General features: G+C 45.0%; 2 protein-coding genes across 8 annotated transcripts in view; both read left to right on the forward strand.

Annotated features, from left to right (window-relative positions):
- The window catches only part of LOC134980217 (uncharacterized), a 132,701-nt gene extending 128,914 nt beyond the window's left edge, over window positions 1-3,787 (forward strand). For all 7 annotated transcript variants that reach the window (XM_063946927.1, XM_063946931.1, XM_063946926.1 and 4 more), the window contains one exon: window positions 2,424-3,787. In XM_063946927.1, the coding sequence (XP_063802997.1) occupies window positions 2,424-2,469 (46 nt within the window). In that variant the 3' untranslated portion in view covers window positions 2,470-3,787. The remainder of the gene's footprint in view (window positions 1-2,423) is intronic.
- Window positions 3,788-7,901: 4,114 nt separating this feature from the next.
- Window positions 7,902-19,316, forward strand: part of LOC134980790 (uncharacterized) — a 33,494-nt gene continuing 22,079 nt past the window's right edge. Inside the window, exons 1-3 of the mRNA XM_063947757.1 lie at window positions 7,902-7,923; window positions 8,577-8,891; window positions 16,979-17,290. Of these exons, the coding sequence (XP_063803827.1) occupies window positions 7,902-7,923; window positions 8,577-8,891; window positions 16,979-17,290 (649 nt within the window). The remainder of the gene's footprint in view (window positions 7,924-8,576; window positions 8,892-16,978; window positions 17,291-19,316) is intronic.

The raw sequence follows: 19,316 nt of genomic DNA on the forward strand, positions 1-19,316 counted from the left end.
ATGACATGCCCCGCAGCAGTGCCAGCTACACATGACATGCCCCCCAGCAGTGCCAGCTACACAGGATAGTGTTCACTTTTTAGGGCATGGTGCTGATCACAGGGAGGGCACATTTTTAAGTTAGGAGGGCAAAATGATGTACATACTGCTTGTTGTTCCCACACCTATATGTCAAAGCATGGACAGTGCGCGCCGAAGGCGCGCAGCAAAAATTAAGGGGAGTTACTTCGTGGGGAAGGTACGTGGCCACATAATAGTGGCAATTTGCATTACACCACACAGTAGTGCAGCTAATACACTCTGCACCAGGTAGAACCTCCTATACACTTTGCGCCAGGCACAGCACTGAGACACATTGCCTAGCCACAGACGCCTAGCGGGAACACTACATGACATGCCCCCCAGCAGTGCCAGCTACACGCGACATGCCCCCCAGCAGTGCCAGCTACACGCGACATGCCCCCCAGCAGTGCCAGCTACACGCGACATGCCCCCCAGCAGTGCCAGCTACACGCGACATGCCCCCCCCAGCAGTGTCAGCTACACGCGACATGCCCCCCCCAGCAGTGCCAGCTACACGTGACATGTCCCCCCCCAGCAGTGCCAGCTACATAAATGGCCACACAGTGCCAGATATGCACCCACAGTTCAGATACATAAATGCCCCCAAAGTGCCAGATACATAAGTGCCTCCACAGTGCAGATATGCCCCCCACAGTGCCAGATACATGATGCCCCCGCAGTGCCAGATACATAAGTGCCCACACAGTGCCAGATATAAAAATGCCCACACAGTGCCAGATATGTCCCCACTGTGCCATATATAAAAATGCCCGCACAGTGCCAGATATGCCCCCACAGGGCCAGATACATAATGCCCCCACAGTGCAGATATGCCCCCACAGTGCCAGATACATAATGCCCCCACAGTGCAGATATGCCCCCACAGTGCCAGATACATAATGCCCCCACAGTGCAGATATGCCCCCACAGTGCAAGAAACATAATGCCCCCACAGTGCAGATATGCCCCCACAGTGCCAGATATATAATGCCCCCACAGTGCCAGATACATAATGCCCCCACAGTGCAGATATGCCCCCACAGTGCCAGATATATAATGCCCCCACAGTGCCAGATATATAATGCCCCCACAGTGCAGATATGCCCCCACAGTGCCAGATATATAATGACCCCACAGTGCAGATATGCCCCCACAGTGCCAGATATATAATGCCCCCACAGTGCCAGATATATAATGCCCCCACAGTGCAGATATGCCCCCACAGTGCCAGATATATAATGCCCCCACAGTGCAGATATGCCCCCACAGTGCCAGATACATAATGCCCCCACAGTGCAGATATGCCCCCACAGTGCCAGATACATAATGCCCCCACAGTGCAGATATGCCCCCACAGTGCAAGAAACATAATGCCCCCACAGTGCAGCTATGCCCCCACAGTGCCAGATATATAATGCCCCCACAGTGCAGATTTTAACTTACATGGCATTGTCACTGCAGACTGCGGTGCTGGGAGCCGGGAGGGGGAGTACTGCTGTGGGCGCAGGCAGGCGGGCAGGCAGGCGGGCGGGCGGCTGGGCGGATGAACGATTCCGTCTGCGCTGCGCGGCGCCGGCGTCTAACGTCAGACGCCGGCGCCGCACAGCGCGCTGCGCACACACACACAGTTTGAAGGATGGCTCCAGGCAGGAATATGGCGGCCGCAGCGTGCGGCGCCCTATAAGAGTGGCGCCCCGCGCGGCCGCTCCAGTCGAACATGCCTGGAGCCGGCCCTGGACACTTCTTTGGTATACTGTTGTTCACCTGGTAGTGCATTGGTCTGTACAGCCAGACGCTACTGCCAACATGGAGACTTGCACTGGCTAAGTATTGGCAGCAACAGCGATTTCCAGGTCAGCAGTGTGTGACTGTGACATGTGATCACGGGGAGCTATACACACTTACCAATTGGCCGCTTGATGTTTCTCAACTGGGCATTTCAAGTTGTACAGTCTGTCACGTGCTGGGTGTAGGCTGAAACTAGCGTTTACATATTATAGCAGCTGCGAATCCTGAACAAATCACAAACAGGACTGCAAATGCGTCCACCTCTGCTTCAGGTCCCCATGCGTCACTGCACACTGTAAGAACATTGCAGTGAATTATAATTAGTCCCAAGAGAATCTTTTAAAGTAGATAAGGTACTTACCACTGGCCAAACACACACGTTATAGAAACCCCAACACCACGTGTTCTCCCCTTCAGTGTTACTGTATGTATACCTTATATAGGCTGTATGCTGACTTATCAAGGGAACTTTTCCCTGATAAGACAATGTATTACAGGACTGGATGCAAAACGTACGAGAGAAACAAATCTAGAGCAATACCCCTTATATTTTTTTTTTTAATCTTTAATAGGTTGCACCGACTAGCAAAAACTCATCGTACATCCATCACAACATGAAGAGGCACTCAGGAGTGTATGTCTGACTATCTGATGGAGAGACATTACAGGCACCATCTAAGTCTGACAATTCTCTGGACGATTGTCCTGGCTCTATAACTGTGCTGTTTTCAAGATTGGCTCGCTGTGGTCAGCAGAAAACATACAGTCAGTGTTTCATCTCTTAACAAGTCATTATCAGGATGTGTTATGGAGAGTCAACACCGGAAGCAGCAGAATGTCCACAAACCATAACGCAGCTTGTGTCCCAATATACGGTAACTTTCACCACTGGATTATATCCTGGATTCTGACTGTCCTCCAGTGCTCACATTTTCTCTGGGGCCTAATCTTTATTCCGTAGAAAGAAAGAAAAGAAAATGATGTCATCGCCTGCAGTTCCATACATTTATTAAACGTTTTCAGGCACTAAGGAATATGGCTGTAGCAGCTGCATTTGCAGTCAGACCTTCATGGAGTTCCTGCAATTGCTACACTGTCGCATGCACCAGTCTAATGTCCAGGGGGAAGGGGTTGTCTATATTCTGGGGCAGGGTGTGTTAATGTCCCTGGGAGTGTGGGGGGGGGGGGGTGGATCACCTGCGCAGAGAATGGAAGCATCAAGAGAGGGATTGCTGAGTATTGGGGTGATAAGGACATGTTTGAAATGGGAGGGGAAGGTGTCTTAGGAATGAAAGCCGGAAGTGGTGTGCAAGGTGCAAGCAGGCATTGCGGGGGATGGAGTGGAGGAATAGCAAGGGAAGATTATCAGGGTGACAGACAGAGGAACCACCAACACTCCCATAACAAGCCCTCTGAACGGAACGCTGATCATTGGATCATCAATATGGTCTTGGAAATTTCAATTTCATATTCCCTGAGTACTGCTTCTTGTAATAATCACATCTGCTCGCACAGTGTTCCAAACCTTTATCCAGACTAAGTGGTTTTAAGAATGTACCTGATTTTTTTCAAGTTGTTTCTGTGTTCCATATGGATGAAGAGGTCATAGTAGCATCTCTCTGTCCTGTGCCTGAGGAAGGGGCCTGTTCAGTGAAACGCGTAGTGCTACTGAAGTGAAATGTAACCTTTTTATGACCTTGCTATATTTTGTGCTTTATTTTTATACATTTCAATATTTCTGGTCTTTTTTCTTTCAGTTCTTAGTAACACGTTTTATATGCATCTATTGATATTTTTACACTCATAGCTGATACTGTTGTTATATGTGTTTATTATATGAACAATGAAACGTTATTTATTGTGTAATGACAAGTGTTTCACTAAACTGGGACACTGTTGTACATTGAAATCTGAATAAGACATGTTAATTAAAGAAGATTGGACATTTTTATTTATATAGCTCAATATTAAGTAAAATCTTATTTTGTCTTCCAATATTAATTATCACACCAAACCTTTTTTATTTATGGCCATGGTACTCAATTGAATCATAATCAACAGAAATATTAACTGCTATGCAGGAGATAGCTTGTTATTCTCATGTCTCTGAAAACTATTTAGGGAAGTTTTATTACTACCAGTAGCTGCAGCCTACTAACCCTTGTGCCTACCAAACCCCTCTGTTCACTGTAAAGACTGCCAATGTCAAGTACTGTATATTAATTTAGAAGTACATTATTCTTATATCAATATAGAAATTTCTAAATGATGTCACATAGTTGTAACAAAAATATTTTTTATAAATCAACCCACATATCAAATTAGAAAAAAAATTACATACTATTGCGAATAAATAACTGCTCCCATATGTTACATGTTAAAGAAAATCAGCACTCTAACCCATAATATTAAATAGGAAAAATGTTACCCATTTTTGTATATTAAATTAAAAAAATAGAACTAATAGTGGCATCTTGTATTGAAGAAAAAAAGGACTTCATTTTATTAAATAATAAAGAGCTTTATCATGTTATATTAAATAGGAAATAGCTATACCTTCCTACATTAAATTAAAAAAAATACTCTTCTATTAAATGTGAAATAATTACATCCCCTTATCTTAAATATGAAATAACTTTACACCTTTATATTCAATAGTAAATAATTGGAAACCCTTATGTTAACTAGCACCTATCTTGTATTACATAAATTAATAACCCCTTATATTAAATAATAACTTTATAATTTCATATAAAATAACTGCCCACCTTATATTAAAAAATTAACTATGCATCTTATATTAAATAATAAATAACTCTATCCCATATATATCTAACTTTATAACTGTATCCCTTGATATTAAATTATAAAGATCTGTGCCATATTTTAGTAAACAAATAACCTTTCCCTTTATTTGAAAACATATATCTGCTCCCATATATTAAATAAGAACAAAATGAAAACATTACCAGATAGAGGTGAAACGCGTCCATTAATGTTTGCTTGCATGATGTGGTTATATGACTGAATAATTCCTACTGCTCTATATAACTGAATGAGTGAGTGTCTTCTGTGCTTCTACCTCTGTATTCTAAACCTGGACCAAACCCATCCAGACAGAGGAGCACCCAGCGGATGGATATTATTAACCTTACCCCTGGAATACTGTGTATTAGGTTATTTCACCATTTTTTCTTTAGAACGTCCTTAAAATCAAATTGCTTTGTTTTTTGAACATTCTATAATGGAAGTTTTTGGAATTAACATTTTTTTTTTGGGGGGGGGTATTTTTCTCTCTCCACCAGGGAATTAGAGTTGATTGGCTTTTATTATATTTAAAAAAAACAAGGTTAGTACATATGTGTTCATTGCCAGCCTTGTTTTCTGATCTCTAGGTATTATGTAGACGTATTGTGCTGTAAGTGGTTTTGATGATGTCACAGGAGAGGTGGCTGACGTTAGGTGACTGTAACTGTTACATGATGCTGAGAATGTGTTAGGATAATAGCAGCTATCTCCAGCACTGAGTGGGGAATGGTAGAAGAGGGTCAGTGACACTATAGGATGTGACTAAACATTCCCTTACTCCTCACGTAAAGATCTAATTACAGTTATTTTGCTGTGGACGACTTCTCTGCTCTTCCCACTACTTAGTACATCAGCCCTTTAGTCTGGGAACCGGTCATTAAATGTTAGCTAGAATCACCCACCCACCTTGTGGCTTCCTCTGCCTGCAGGCGGTAGATGGTGACCAGTGGTAGCGTTCAGAGAAGGGGACGGCAGGAAGAAATGAGCCCAGCACCACATCCTACTGTAGCTGGGGTAATGCAGTTACTGTGTTCTTAGTAATGTTACATGCAGTCATACAGTGTGAGGACACCTCACCTCACACACACACATGGAATCTCCCTTCTTCTATGGCTTACTGTTCCTCTACCTGCACAGCGGTAAGTCACATGCACCGATAATTACTCTGTAGTGGGCGGTGTCTATACTGCAGATCCAGTCACCAGAGACGTCTGGGGTGGTTATAGATATGTAACATATTTTACTTATTATGATAGGAGCTGTTTAAGTCACCGGTGACATAGAAACATAGAATGTGACGGCAGATACGAACCACTTGGCCCATCTAGTCTGCCCATTATTTTTTTATCCTTTAGGCAATCGCAACCCTTTTTGAACCTTAATTCTTTGTAATGATATTCATATGCCTATCCCAAGCATGTTTAAATTGCTCTACAGTCTTAGCCTCTACCACGTCTGATGGGAGGCTATTCCACTTATCCACTACCCTTTCTGTGAAGTAATTTCTCCTTTAAATTTCCCCTGAACCCCCCCCCCCCCCCGCCCCTCCAGTTTCAGTGTATGTCCTCGAGTTCTAATACTGCTCTTCCTTTGAAGAATGTTTCCCTCCTGAACTTTGTTAAAACCTTTGGTATATTTGAAAGTTTCTATCATGTCTCCCCTTTCCCTTCTCTCCTCCAAACTATACATGTTAAGATCTTTTAGCCTTTCCGAGTAAGTTTTGTGATGTAGGCCATGCACCATTTTAGTTGCCCGCACCAGTTATCATGTTTTATATGTGGAAATAAAGCCCTTTTTTGGGGGGGTGGAAAAGGACATAAACCGTCTTTACATTGTAACATCTTTCACCCTAGTACTGTAGTCATCATTCCTTAATGTCCTGTTTAAGCGGCAGATTCAGTTTAGCTCGGAAGGCGCCTGTCAGGCCCGGGTGTTTTTGTGAATCCGTTAACCCGGGACCAACCACAGGTGTAGGTGCTGGGCTATGAAGAAAGCAGGGAGGACGAAGAAAGTTCCGCTTCATATATTTATTCAAAATAACAATTCAGTAAAGAGTTAACTGACAAGTTGTTAATCATCATATTATACTGAAGTATAGCAGGAATAATATGCAAGAGAAAACTCAAAAATAAATAAAAGAAATGTTCATGGAAACATATGCAAAACAAGCTGATGAATAAATGTTGGATTGTCCAAATATAAACAAGCTTTGATGCAGAATGTGATTAACTGGATAATGCAGACATGAAGAGATAACTGTAAGGATTTGCAATGGAGTTTTGAGAGTTAACTGAGAGACTGTGAAGAATTATCCTTGTTATGACAACATAGCAAATATAAACAAGCTTTGATGCTGAACTGCAGAATGTGATTAACTGGATAATGCAGACATGAAGAGATAACTATAAGGATTTGCAATGGAGTTTTGAGAGTTAACTGAGAGACTGTGAAGAATTATCCTTGTTATGACAACATAGCAAATACAAACAAGCTTTGATGCTGAACTGCAGAATGTGATTAACTGGATAATGCAGACATGAAGAGATAACTGTAAGGATTTGCAATGGAGTTTTGAGAGTTAACTGAGAGACTGTGAAGAATTATCCTTGTAATGGCAACATAGCAAAAAGTACTGAATTGGGGTACTTGCGGGTTCCGGAGATCACTGTGAAACTGTAGTAGAAGACAAGGTGATGAATGGGTTAAATGCAGAGTTGAATAAACGAACAGCTGAGGGAAATGAGATCCTCCAGACTTAGTAGGATAGGCAGACTGACAAGGTAACCTCATGCAAGACTCTGGGAATTCAACTGTTTCCAGTAGGTGAGCAATTAACTGACAGCACAGCGGAGAGCCGGTGGATCTTTCAGCAGTGAAGGCTGCAGACGGACCTCTGGGAACGGAGGCGATATCTGGACCACGGGAATCACAGGAATGCACGGAGAGAGCTCAGAGCTAGAGCACAGCGTTGATACAACAAAGCACTGGCCCAGAGTAACATAGTCCCAGCCTACTTAAAGGCAGCACAAGCACGGGATTGGCTTACAGGTGTTTTCACAAGTGCTCTGTATTAGCTATTTGGTCTCCAACATGGCCACCTCCTATACAGCAGACACACCGCAGTGCCTTAGGCCATTTGGTCCCCGCACTCACAGTTCCCAGACTCTGCATTACCTGTGCCATTGATCACGCCACGTCCCCACACGGGCACACAGCACCGCGAGCAACCGCACTGACAACGGATGAACCCCAGAACCCGCAAAGGTGAGAGACCGGTTCGTGACAGCGCCTCTGCGCAGTAACTCCCAGCAAGCCGGCGGCCTATGGAGGCACGAGCAGAATTAGCTGACCGTAAATGACAATATCTAGGTCGACCACTGTTGGTCGGCAGGGTTTCTAGGTTGACAGGGTCTCTAGGTCGACATGAGTTTTTTTTTTTTATCTTTTATTTTTTTTACTTTTTCATACTTAACGATCCACGTGGAGCGAGGCACCTTGCCCGGAGCATGCACTAATTGGGGTTCCCGGTCAATGTACGACGAAAACAACACCAATTTTTTTTTCAAAACTCATGTCGACCTGAAACCCTGTCAACCTAGAATTCCTGTTGACCTGGTTACTGTGGACCAATACTGGTCGATCAAGACACTGTTGACCTAAGTGTGGTCGACCTTCCATACCACACCCCATAATGGAAGCCTTGCTATAACTCCCCAAGTGGTGTCATTGTGGCCCCTCATTTATAGGCTGCTGGTGTCTGTTCTCCGCCATCCACTCTTGTGTTAGTAAATAGCTGGTTTACGCCAGTCAGTAATTACTATTACACTATTACTGAGCAGCATGTATAATGTCACTACTGGGGGAAACTGTTACATTCTATTGTATTTGTGATAAATCCATTCATATTTCTGCATTAGGTGTGTCAGGTGAAACGCTCTGCGGAGAGAGGAGAAACGTGTCTGGCATAGAGGGAGGAGAGGTGACGCTACCTGTGGGTGAGACTGGGATCAGAGACATCTCCTGGGTGGCTGGTATGAGACTCATTGTTATAACAGAGCCGGGTAAACCTGTTGTTGTACGAGAGACGCTGTATAGAGGACGACTGAGCGTCACAGCGGATGGATCATTAATTATCAGTAATCTGTCCAGAGACGACCAGGGGATCTATACAGCTAATATACAGAGACAGCTATCAGGACCTTGTATACAGATATATGATCTCAGAGTATATGGTAAGTTGTTATAAATTGCTAAACTATTTGCGGACTATGTTATATATATATATACACTAATCATCTGTCATCTCAGGACAACATCTGTAACCCGGTTGGCCTTGGCCCACTGTTCCCCAATTCCCTGGCCAACCATGATGAATATGGAGACACTGGTGAGGTTGTCCGTCACTATTGGAGAGACACCATGTTGCCCAAGTGTTTTCAGGGCGGGTGTGTGACGTCCGCTCCGCCGCCGATCAGCCTGACTATCGCACTGTGGGAGTAGGTCCCGGCTGCGCACAGACTGGAATAATCATTAGAAGGTGAGTGAGTTTCGAACAGATTTGCAGCTGACCGGCGTTTACAAAGCTTTTCGCGCGGTGTACGCAGACTTGCACGGGGCGAGTGTTCACTCTGTCTGGGCAGCGACTATCCGATCGCAAATCTCCAAGTTCACCGAGGAGCGATCGGGTCTGAATTAGATCTTAGTTAGAAAATACTTAAAACCAAACTACTTGGTTTTTGGAACATTCTCTTATGGAAGTTTTTGGAATTGTTATTTTTCTCTCTTCTCCTGGGAATTAGAGCTGATTGGCTCTTATTATTCTGAAAAAACAAGGGGCGTGATTCAGACTTGATTGCTGGGGAGATAACTTGCTGTCCTGCGTTCAGATAGTCGCTGCCCATGGGGACATTTAAATTCACCTGTGCAAGTGTGCGATCCCATGTGTACGCCAAGCTGCGAAAATTCAGTGTGTGCGGTCTCTGCGCAGCCCAGGACCTACTCCTACAATGCTATGGGAAGAGGCTGATCGGGGCCGGAGCTGACGTCACACACCCTCCCTGAAAACGCTTGGGAACACCTGTGTTTTTCCGGACACTCCCAGTAAACGGTCAGTTTCCACCCACAAACGGCGATACCTGTTGTTTGGTGACGCACATGCGCATTGCGGTGCATGCGCAGTCTGTTGCTAATCGCGCACTGAGCAAAAACACACAGCAGCGATCAAGTCTGAATCGGCCCCAAGGTTAGTACATACTGTATGTGTTCATTGCCAGCCTTCTACGTCTGTTTCCTGATCTGTAGGTATTATGTAGACGTATTGTGCTGTAAGTGGTTTTGATGATGTCACAGGAGAGGTGGCTGACGTTAGGTGACTGTAACTGTTACATGATGCTGAGAATGTGTTAGGATAATAGCAGCTTTCTCCAGCACTGAGTGGGGAATGGTAGAAGAGGGTCAGTGACACTATAGGACAGAGGTTCTCAAACTCGGTCCTCAGGACCCCACACAGTGCATGTTTTGCAGGTCTCCTCACAGAATCGCAAGTGAAATAATTAGCTCCACCTGTGGACTTTTTAAAATGTGTCAGTGAGTAATTAATACACCTGTGCACCTGCAGGGTGACCTGCAAAACATGCACTGTGTGGGCCCCCGAGGACTGAGTTTGAGAACCTCTGCTATAGGATGTGACTAAACATTCCCTTACTCCTCGTGTAAAGATCTAATTACAGTTATTTTGCTGTGGACGACTTCTCCACTCTTCCCACTACTTAGTACATCAGCCCTTTAGTCTGGGAACCTGTCATTAAATGTTAGCTAGAATCACCCACCTGGTGACTTCCTCTCCCTGCAGGCGGTAGATGGAGACCAGTGGTAGCGTTCAGAGAAGGGGACGGCAGGAGGAAATGAGCCCAGCACCACATCCTACTGCAGCTGGTGTAATGCAGTTACTGTGTTCTTAGTAATGTTACATGCAGTCATACAGTGTGAGGACACCTCACCTCACACACACACATGGAATCTCCCTTCTTCTATGGCTTACTGTTCCTCTACCTGCACAGCGGTAAGTCACATGCCCCGGTAATTACTCTGTAGTGTGCGGTGTCTGTACTGCACATCCGGTCACCAGAGACGTCTGGGGTGGTTATTATAGCAGTGATGTGCAGTGGGATGAGGCAGAGCCCTTCCTGTCATACTGACATTTGTGCCAGAGTTTTAAATGTATAAAGTATATGAAAAATACAAAGAATATGTTTGAAATATCTTCTTTGCATTATTCTAAAAAATTTTATAGTCAAAACGCTGGAGTAAAAAGTCTCTGGTAGGTGAGGCAGTGCCCCCCCTCCCCCGCCTATCATTTCTGCACATCTCTTATCAAAACACAAAAAAAATTCCAGGAGTTTATACTGCTGCACCTGTGTATAATGCCCACATGTATATACTGCTGCACCTGTGTATAATGCCCACATGAATATACCGCTGCACCTGTGTATAATGCCCACATGTACAGTATATACTGCTGCATCTGTGTATAATGCCCACATGTACAGTATATACTGCTGCACTTGTGTATAGTGCTCGCATGTATATACCACTGCACCTATGTATAATGCGCACATGTATATACTGCTGCACCTGTGTATAATGCATATATATATATATATATACACACCACTGCACCTGTGTATAATGCCCACATGTATATACTGCTGCACCTGTGTATAATGCCCACATGTACAGTACATACTGCTGCACTTGTGTATAATGCCCGCATGTATATACCACTGCACCTATGTATAATGCCCACATGTATATACTGCTGCACCTGTGTATAATGCATATATATATATATATATATATATATATACATATATACACACCACTGCACCTGTGTATAATGCCCACATGTATATACTGCTGCACCTGTGTATAATGTCCACATGTATATACTGCTGCACCTGTGTATAATGCCCACATTTATATACTGCTGCACCTGTGTATAATGCCCACATGTATATACTGCTGCACCTGTGTATAATGCCCACATGTATATACTGCTGCACCCATGTATAATGCCCACATGTATATACCCCTGCACCTGTGTATAATGCCCACATGTATATACTGCTGCACCTGTGTATAATGCCCACATGTATATACCGCTGCACCTGTGTATAATGCCCACATGTACACTATGTACTGCTGCATCTGTGTATTATGCCCACATGTACAGTATATACTGCTGCACTTGTGTATAATGCCCGCATGTATATACCACTGCACCTATGTATAATGCCCACATGTATATACTGCTGCACCTGTGTATAATGCCTATATATATATATATATATATATATATATATAATGTATATACTGCTGCACCTGTGTATAATGCCCACATGTATATACTGCTGCACCTGTGTATAATTCCCACATTTATATACTGCTGCACCTGTGTATAATGCCCACATGTATATACTGTTGCACCTGTGTATAATGCCCACATGTATATATTGCTGCACCTGTGTATAATGCCCACATGTCTATACTGCTGCACCTGTGTATAATGCCCACATGTCTATACTGCTGCACCTGTGTATAATGCCCACATGTCTATACTGCTGCACCTGTGTATAATGCCCACATGTATATACCGCTGCCCCTGTGTATAATGCCCACATGTCTATACTGCTGCACCTGTGTATAATGCCCACATGTCTATACTGCTGCACCTGTGTATAATGCCCACATGTACACACTGCTGCACCTGTGTACAGGGCCGGCGCCACCATTAGGCAGCTTTAGGCAGCTGCCTATGGGCGCCGGCCACTGGGGGGCGGCGTCGCACACTGCCGATGAAAGATTGCGTCCTTCATTTCCTTAGCTCAGCTGAGCTCTCCGTTTAGAGAGAGACTGAGGAGCAGGGATGCTGTGGCTGACCAGCTGTTATCAGCCGCCACGGCACTGATGTAAGTCAGTGTAACATGCGTAGCACTGTGTGCTGACTGCTCCTGTCTGCAATCCCCTTCTGTCTCCGCGATAGAACCCAGCATATTCCCGCCCTGCACCACACCAGCCGAGACCCTCATGTTACCCAGCGCCACTCCTCCTGCGATTACATCCATCATTTTATCCACCCCTGCCTCCCGTGATTGCCTGCTGAATATTACCAGCGCCCCCTTCTCTCGCAATTGTCTTCATGTTACCTGCCCCCTCCCGCAGTTGCATCACACTTTTTACCCGCCCTCTGCTGCCTCCCGCGATTGCATCCTGCATATTACCAGGGCCCCTTCCCATGAGCGCCTCCCGCATATTAAACACGCACAATCCCTCCTCGATTGCCGCCCACGTGTTACCCGGCCTCCCTCCCGTGACTGCATCCCCCCGTGTCCCGATTGTCTCCTGCATGTTTCCCGCCCCCCTGCGATTCCCTCCAGCATATTACACCCCTCACGATACTACCCTCCTGAGTCCCGCATGTTACCCGCTCCCGCAGTTCCCTACCGCATATTAACCTCCCCCTCCCACGATTGCCTTCCAGGATTGCCTCCAGCATATTACACACACCACTGCGAATGCATCCCGAATATATAAAATCCCCTACGATTGCCATATTGTCCTGCATATTAGATCCCCCCTCGCGATTACACCCCCACAGTGCGATCACATACCCCACATATATTCTCTCCCCCCCCCCCCCCCCCCCAGGGCCGCCATCAAGGGGGTGCTTTGGGTACACTTGTCCCGGGCCCAGTCACTCTGACAGAGAGTGGAGGGCCCGGGCTGCTCATACTGCCCGCCACCGCCGGTGGGAGTGTCTGCGGCCGCCACTGTTAATATTACTCTTTGCATTGGCAGTATTGCCACAGGCCGCCAATGCCGGTATTCTCAAATACCCTGCGCCACTTCCCTACTCCTGTCATCGCCGGGCCGCAGGTTGCGCCCCGCCGCAGGTCCTTCCAAGCAAGCTGCAGGTAAGATCCCTGCCAACTTGCTGTTCAATAAAGTTATTGTAGGATGTGGCGTGACATCATGACGCTCCAGTGAAGAGAAGAGGAGCCGCTGTGCCGGACTGAAGAGCTCAGGATCAGACGGAATGGGAGAGAGGACGTTGGATTTTCGCAGCAAGGGGTAAGTATGTATTTTTGTAATTGTTGTGAGAGAGGCAGAAGGGGGCCCGGGGCTGGATGTCATCAATAATATTATAGAACTGGAGGAGGACACAGCACACAGGGGGGCCTCTATGTGCACCACTGCAGCACTGACTAAAATATTTTTTAGGGAGAGGGGGGCCCTGCCTATTTTGTCAGTCCCAGGCCCTGCTCCCCCCCCCCCCCCCCCCATGTTACATTCAATACATACTAAAAACATTCTATACTCCTAACAGCTTCATTGTAGACTGCCTTTGTGCCTGGGGGGATGGTATCGGGACCCCAGCACTTGGGATGCCGGCAGTCAGAATACCGACAGTGGCATCCCAATGTCAGAATCCCTTACACTTGCTGGATAAGTATGTTACCCTTAATTCCTTACCTCCCTAACCCTCCTTACCCACAGCCTTACCCTCTCCAGAGGTGCCTAACCCACCTTCCCCACAACCTAGCCCTAACCGTCTATCCCCCACTCCCTAACCCTCCCCAGTGGTGCCTAACCCTCCCTCCCCGAAGTCTAACCCTAACCCTCCCCAGTGGTGCCTAACCCTCGCTCCACAAAGTCTAACCCTAACCCTCCCGGGTGCTGCCTAACCCCCCTCCGCACAGCTAATACCTAACATTCCCTCTCCTGCAGCCTAACCCTAAACCTCCCCAGTGGTGCCTAACCCTCCCTCCCCGAAGTCTAACCCTAACCCTCCCCAGTGGTGCCTAAGCCTAACCCTCGCTCCACAAAGTCTAACCCTAACCCTCCCGGGTGCTGCCTAACCCCCCTCCGCACAGCTAATACCTAACATTCCCTCTCCTGCAGCCTAACCCTAAACCTCCCCAGTGGTGCCTAACCCTCCCTCCCCGAAGTCTAACCCTAACCCTCCCCAGTGGTGCCTAAGCCTAACCCTCGCTCCACAAAGTCTAACCCTAACCCTACCAGGTGGTGCCTAACCCTAGCACCCCCTCCCCACAGCCTAAACCTTACCCTCCCTCTCCCGCAGCCTAACCCCAAGGTCACTGTTTAATTACTAGCTGTGAATGTGACTTTAAAGCAAAACAGGTAATCAGACTTCTTTTGTAAAATTAAGTGTGTTGTTTGTTTAAACCCTAATATTAAGCATGTTTTGTGTGATTTGCATATGACAATAGTATGCTAGAACTGACTATCAAATAGAATTTCATCTTTATTACTCATATTCTGTGCAATATTCAGTGACAATCCGCTCTCCTCTTTTAGGTGAAGCTTTTAAGCACAAAAATAGGTCTATTTTGTAGCATCACCCATCTTATAGTACAGACATAGGCAGCCATTGGCACTAGCGCCACAAGTGCAAGCAGATACTGTGAGTGGTACCTGGAGAGGCTATGCTATTCCTACTATACACTAAGCAAGATGCAATGCTCTTCCCCCTTCACTCAGAAGGTGGAGTGTACTAATTTCCACATGCTGCTTGCGATATTTGCACATTATTAATGCTGCAATGTTCTAACTCACCGACTTCCTTATCGCCGGTATGTACTAAGATTTGTCTGCCTGCGCTTCCATTGCGGTCACAGACTTCTTTGCAGGTTGAACACTCTGCTAGTATGTCAAGCAGCTTGTGGATTAGGATAATAATGTATCATTCCAATGTTGCTAGCATGCTGCCAGTACTGTGTGGTTAAAATCAATTAAAGGTTTGTTACTTTGTTATAACTCGAGTGCCATTAGACTGATACATTATTATTCTAATCCACAATTTGCTTTCAGCATATTCTTTTGATGCATGTAACTGTTTCTAAATTGATTGCCAATATAGCAATTCATAAATACGACACTCTCCTGATACTATACTATTTTACTGCCCTGGTGCCTTCCAGGGTATTTTCATTTTCACACCACATATAAGCTTTCCAAAAATGGCGGCACTCTCGGGACTATATAAATGAACGTCAAAGACACTAAGGCCTGTTCAACATTTCGGTTCGCTGGACCTTTATCAAGAAACCGGGTACTAGATAAAGGTCCAGCGGACCGAAACGGTGAACAGACCTTAGTGTCTTTGACGGTCATTTATATAGTCCAGAGAGTGCCGCCGTCTTTGGAAAGCTTTATATATATATATATATTATATGTAGCCATGCCCATCTATGTCGCGATGCATGTGCACAGGTATTAGGGCATAATGCGAATGTGCTACACTGCGACTGGCCACATCAGTGTGGCGAGTCACAAGTGAGGTGTGTTCGCATTATGCCACGATGCATGCATACGCATCGCAGCATAGATGAGCATGGCTACATCTGTGTGTGAGCAGCGCGGGGGGGGGGGGTGGTATCGGGGGATACAGGGGCAGTATTGTGTAGCTTTGCCTAGGGTGCCTAGAAACCTTGCACCGGCCCTGCCTGTGTATAATGCCCACATGTACACTGTGGCATATATATTGCGTGTAAATTTGGCTCTGGTGCTAGTCAGTGCCTCCTGAGCCATTTAGCTCACCGTACGTCCCTGGGTTATAGATATGTAACATATATTACTTATTACTATGGGAGCTGTTTAAGTCACCGGTGACACCAGTTATCATAAATGTTTTATTTGTGGAAACAGTTTTTTGTTGTTGTTTTTTTTCTGGATACATTTTCCTTTAACAATAAAGGGAGATAATCAGTCTTTACATTGTGACATCTTTCTCCCTAGTGTTCATCATTCCATAAGGTCCTCTTAAAGCGGCAGATTCAGTTTAGCTCAGAAGGCGTCTCTGCGCAGTAACTCCCAGCAGGCCGGCAGCCTATGTAGGTGCGAGCAAAATCGGCTGACCGTAAATGGCGGGAAAATGCGCAACATGAGCTGCCAACGGCAGAATGCTAATCAGGGCACAGTCAGATCACTTCTCTAGATCTGCGGAGATTTCTCCATCCCAGGGAACATCCAGGTCACATATACATATTACTATAGTATGCATGACATCACATAATGGAAGCCTTGCTATAACTCCCCAAGTGGTGTCATTGTGACCTCTCATTTATAGACTGCTGGTGTCTGTTCTCCGCCATCTTCCCTTGTGTTAGTAAATAGCTGGTTTACACCAGTCAGTAATTACTATTACACTATTACTGAGCAGCATGTATAATGTCACTACTGGGGGGAACTGTTACATTGTATTGTATTTGTGATAATTCCATTCATATTTCTGCATCAGGTGTGCCAGGTTCATCCTGCGGGGAGAGGAGAGAAGTGTCCGGCATAGAGGGAGGAGATGTGACGCTACCTGTGGGTGACACTGGGATCAGAGACGACATCTGGGTGACTGATATGAGACTTATTGCTAAAACAGAGCCCGGGAATCCTGTTATGGTTCATAATAATCTGTATAGAGGACGACTGAGCGTCACAGCGGATGGATCATTAATTATAACTAATCTGTCCAGAGAAGACCAAGGAAACTATACAGCTAATATCCGGAGACAGATATCAGGACAGTGTACACAGATATATGATCTCACGGTGCACGGTAAGTTATCATTTGCTAACTATATTATATACACGCTAATAATGTTACATCTTGGGACAACCTCTGTGACCCGGTTGGCCCTGTCTCACTGTTAATAGTATTCCAAGTTTAAACCATCCACATCCTAATTATTAGCATAACCGATACATTTAATGAAAAAGTCTTACTCTTGTATAGAAAAAATCTATTCACAGTCACAATGTTAAAAGAACAATAATACATAAATCCCATCAGTTTCACAGGAAAGTATTTTAAATCAGTCCAGTTTGTATTCAGTAAAGCATATTCCTTCGATGTCGTGTATTCATTATGCGATACAGTGGTAGCATATAAAATGAATCCAACGCGTTTCGTCCCGAAGGACTTCTTCAGGGGTACAGAATCTGGATGATAAAAAAGAACAACTAAGAATATGTACATTGACAATTTTACAAAGACAATAGACAATAGAATTCACAATACATACCAAATGCCCATACAAAGTGTAGTAAGTATGACTTGATAGAATAAATACACCACTGTTTGTACCAGCTGTGAATTAATCTAAAAACTTTAAAATAATATTGTGCATTAATTGGGCATCATGTTTTTTTCCAATATATATTTTGAAGTCCAGAAAATATAACAATCAATGTCAGAAATAAGCATAGTACCCATTCTAAGATAAAGACCGATAAGGTCCAAGACCTACAAGTTATGTGGACAACGGGATCTAAAACAAAACCTCATTTTTACATTTTGTAGTACAAAATAGGAGAACTGTAGATGACAGTGTAATATAAGTCTTGGAAAAGCCAAATCACAGAGCTATCTATCACCAATTTGATACAGAAACAAAAATACAAACAGTACAAACCATATAACATATCAATACGTTCTCCCCGGTGGGGAACGTGTAACTAGAAGTAAAAGAAACAAAAAGACAAACATAAAAAAAGAAAAACCCGAGGGGACCGCCGACCCATCCATGGAGACATCAACAGAGCGAGAGAAGATATGTAGGCAACGGAGGATCATAGAGAGGATGTAGAGGGAAGGGATAAGGAGGGCTAAGGGAGGCAGCATCAAGAGTCGTAGCATTAGAGAGAGGAAAACCAGAAAAGCAAAGAATTGGAGAGGATTATATGGATACGGGAGAGAAATGGGAGGGCCATCATATAAGAGTTGATGTCCGTACCACGTGGTGCTTTGAAAACTTTGTTTAACAGCCAATTTTGTCAGGGTGGGCAATCTGTTTATAAATCGTCCCCAACATTTAAACAACGCAGGAGTTAGTAATTCTTTATTTATAGACGTTTCCAGCCAGTCCATTGTGAATAGGAAGAGGAGTCTAGAGGTAGCCAGTGGCAGTGTGGGAGGGTTGTCGGAGATCCATTGCTGGAGAATGGCTTTCCTGCCTACCGCTGAGAGAATCACTATCAATTTTGTGTCCTGGGGGGAAAGGTCAGGTTGATCTAGGGTATGACCAAAGAAAGCGCAAGGGGCAGTGCATTGGAAGTGTAAACCTAACTCGGAGGCACCATATATCTGTAGTTCAGCCCAAAACGCCTGAATGTGAGGACAGTGCCAAAAGCAATGCATAAGATCCGCGACTGGCGCAGAGCATTTCAGGCATTTTGCCGAGTCAGATAAACCCATCAAATGACTCCTCTTTGGGGAGATATAGGCTCTATGTAATATCTTGTAGGACATTTCCTGGTATAAGCTAGCCGGAATAAGTTTAAGGGAGGCTGTGAAACTGTCCATTATGGCTTCTGGAGACATAGAAGGAATGTGAAAGGACCATGTCTGTACTTGGGGCAGATCAGTAGTGCAGATATGTTCTACACGAATGCGGGCATATAGAGATGAGATGGAGCATGTCCCAGAGTGTGGAAGCACGTCTAGACTGTTAACAAAGTCTGATGAGCTGAGATGGGAGAGGACTGAATGTACATAGTGTGAAGCTTGAAAGAAGTAGAATCTGTGGTTAGGGTTAATGTCATATTTGGCTAGTGCTTCAGTAAAAGTGAATGTTTTTTTCCTA

Source organism: Pseudophryne corroboree, chromosome 12 (assembly GCF_028390025.1).
Source record: "Pseudophryne corroboree isolate aPseCor3 chromosome 12, aPseCor3.hap2, whole genome shotgun sequence".
Lineage (NCBI taxonomy): Eukaryota > Metazoa > Chordata > Amphibia > Anura > Myobatrachidae > Pseudophryne > Pseudophryne corroboree.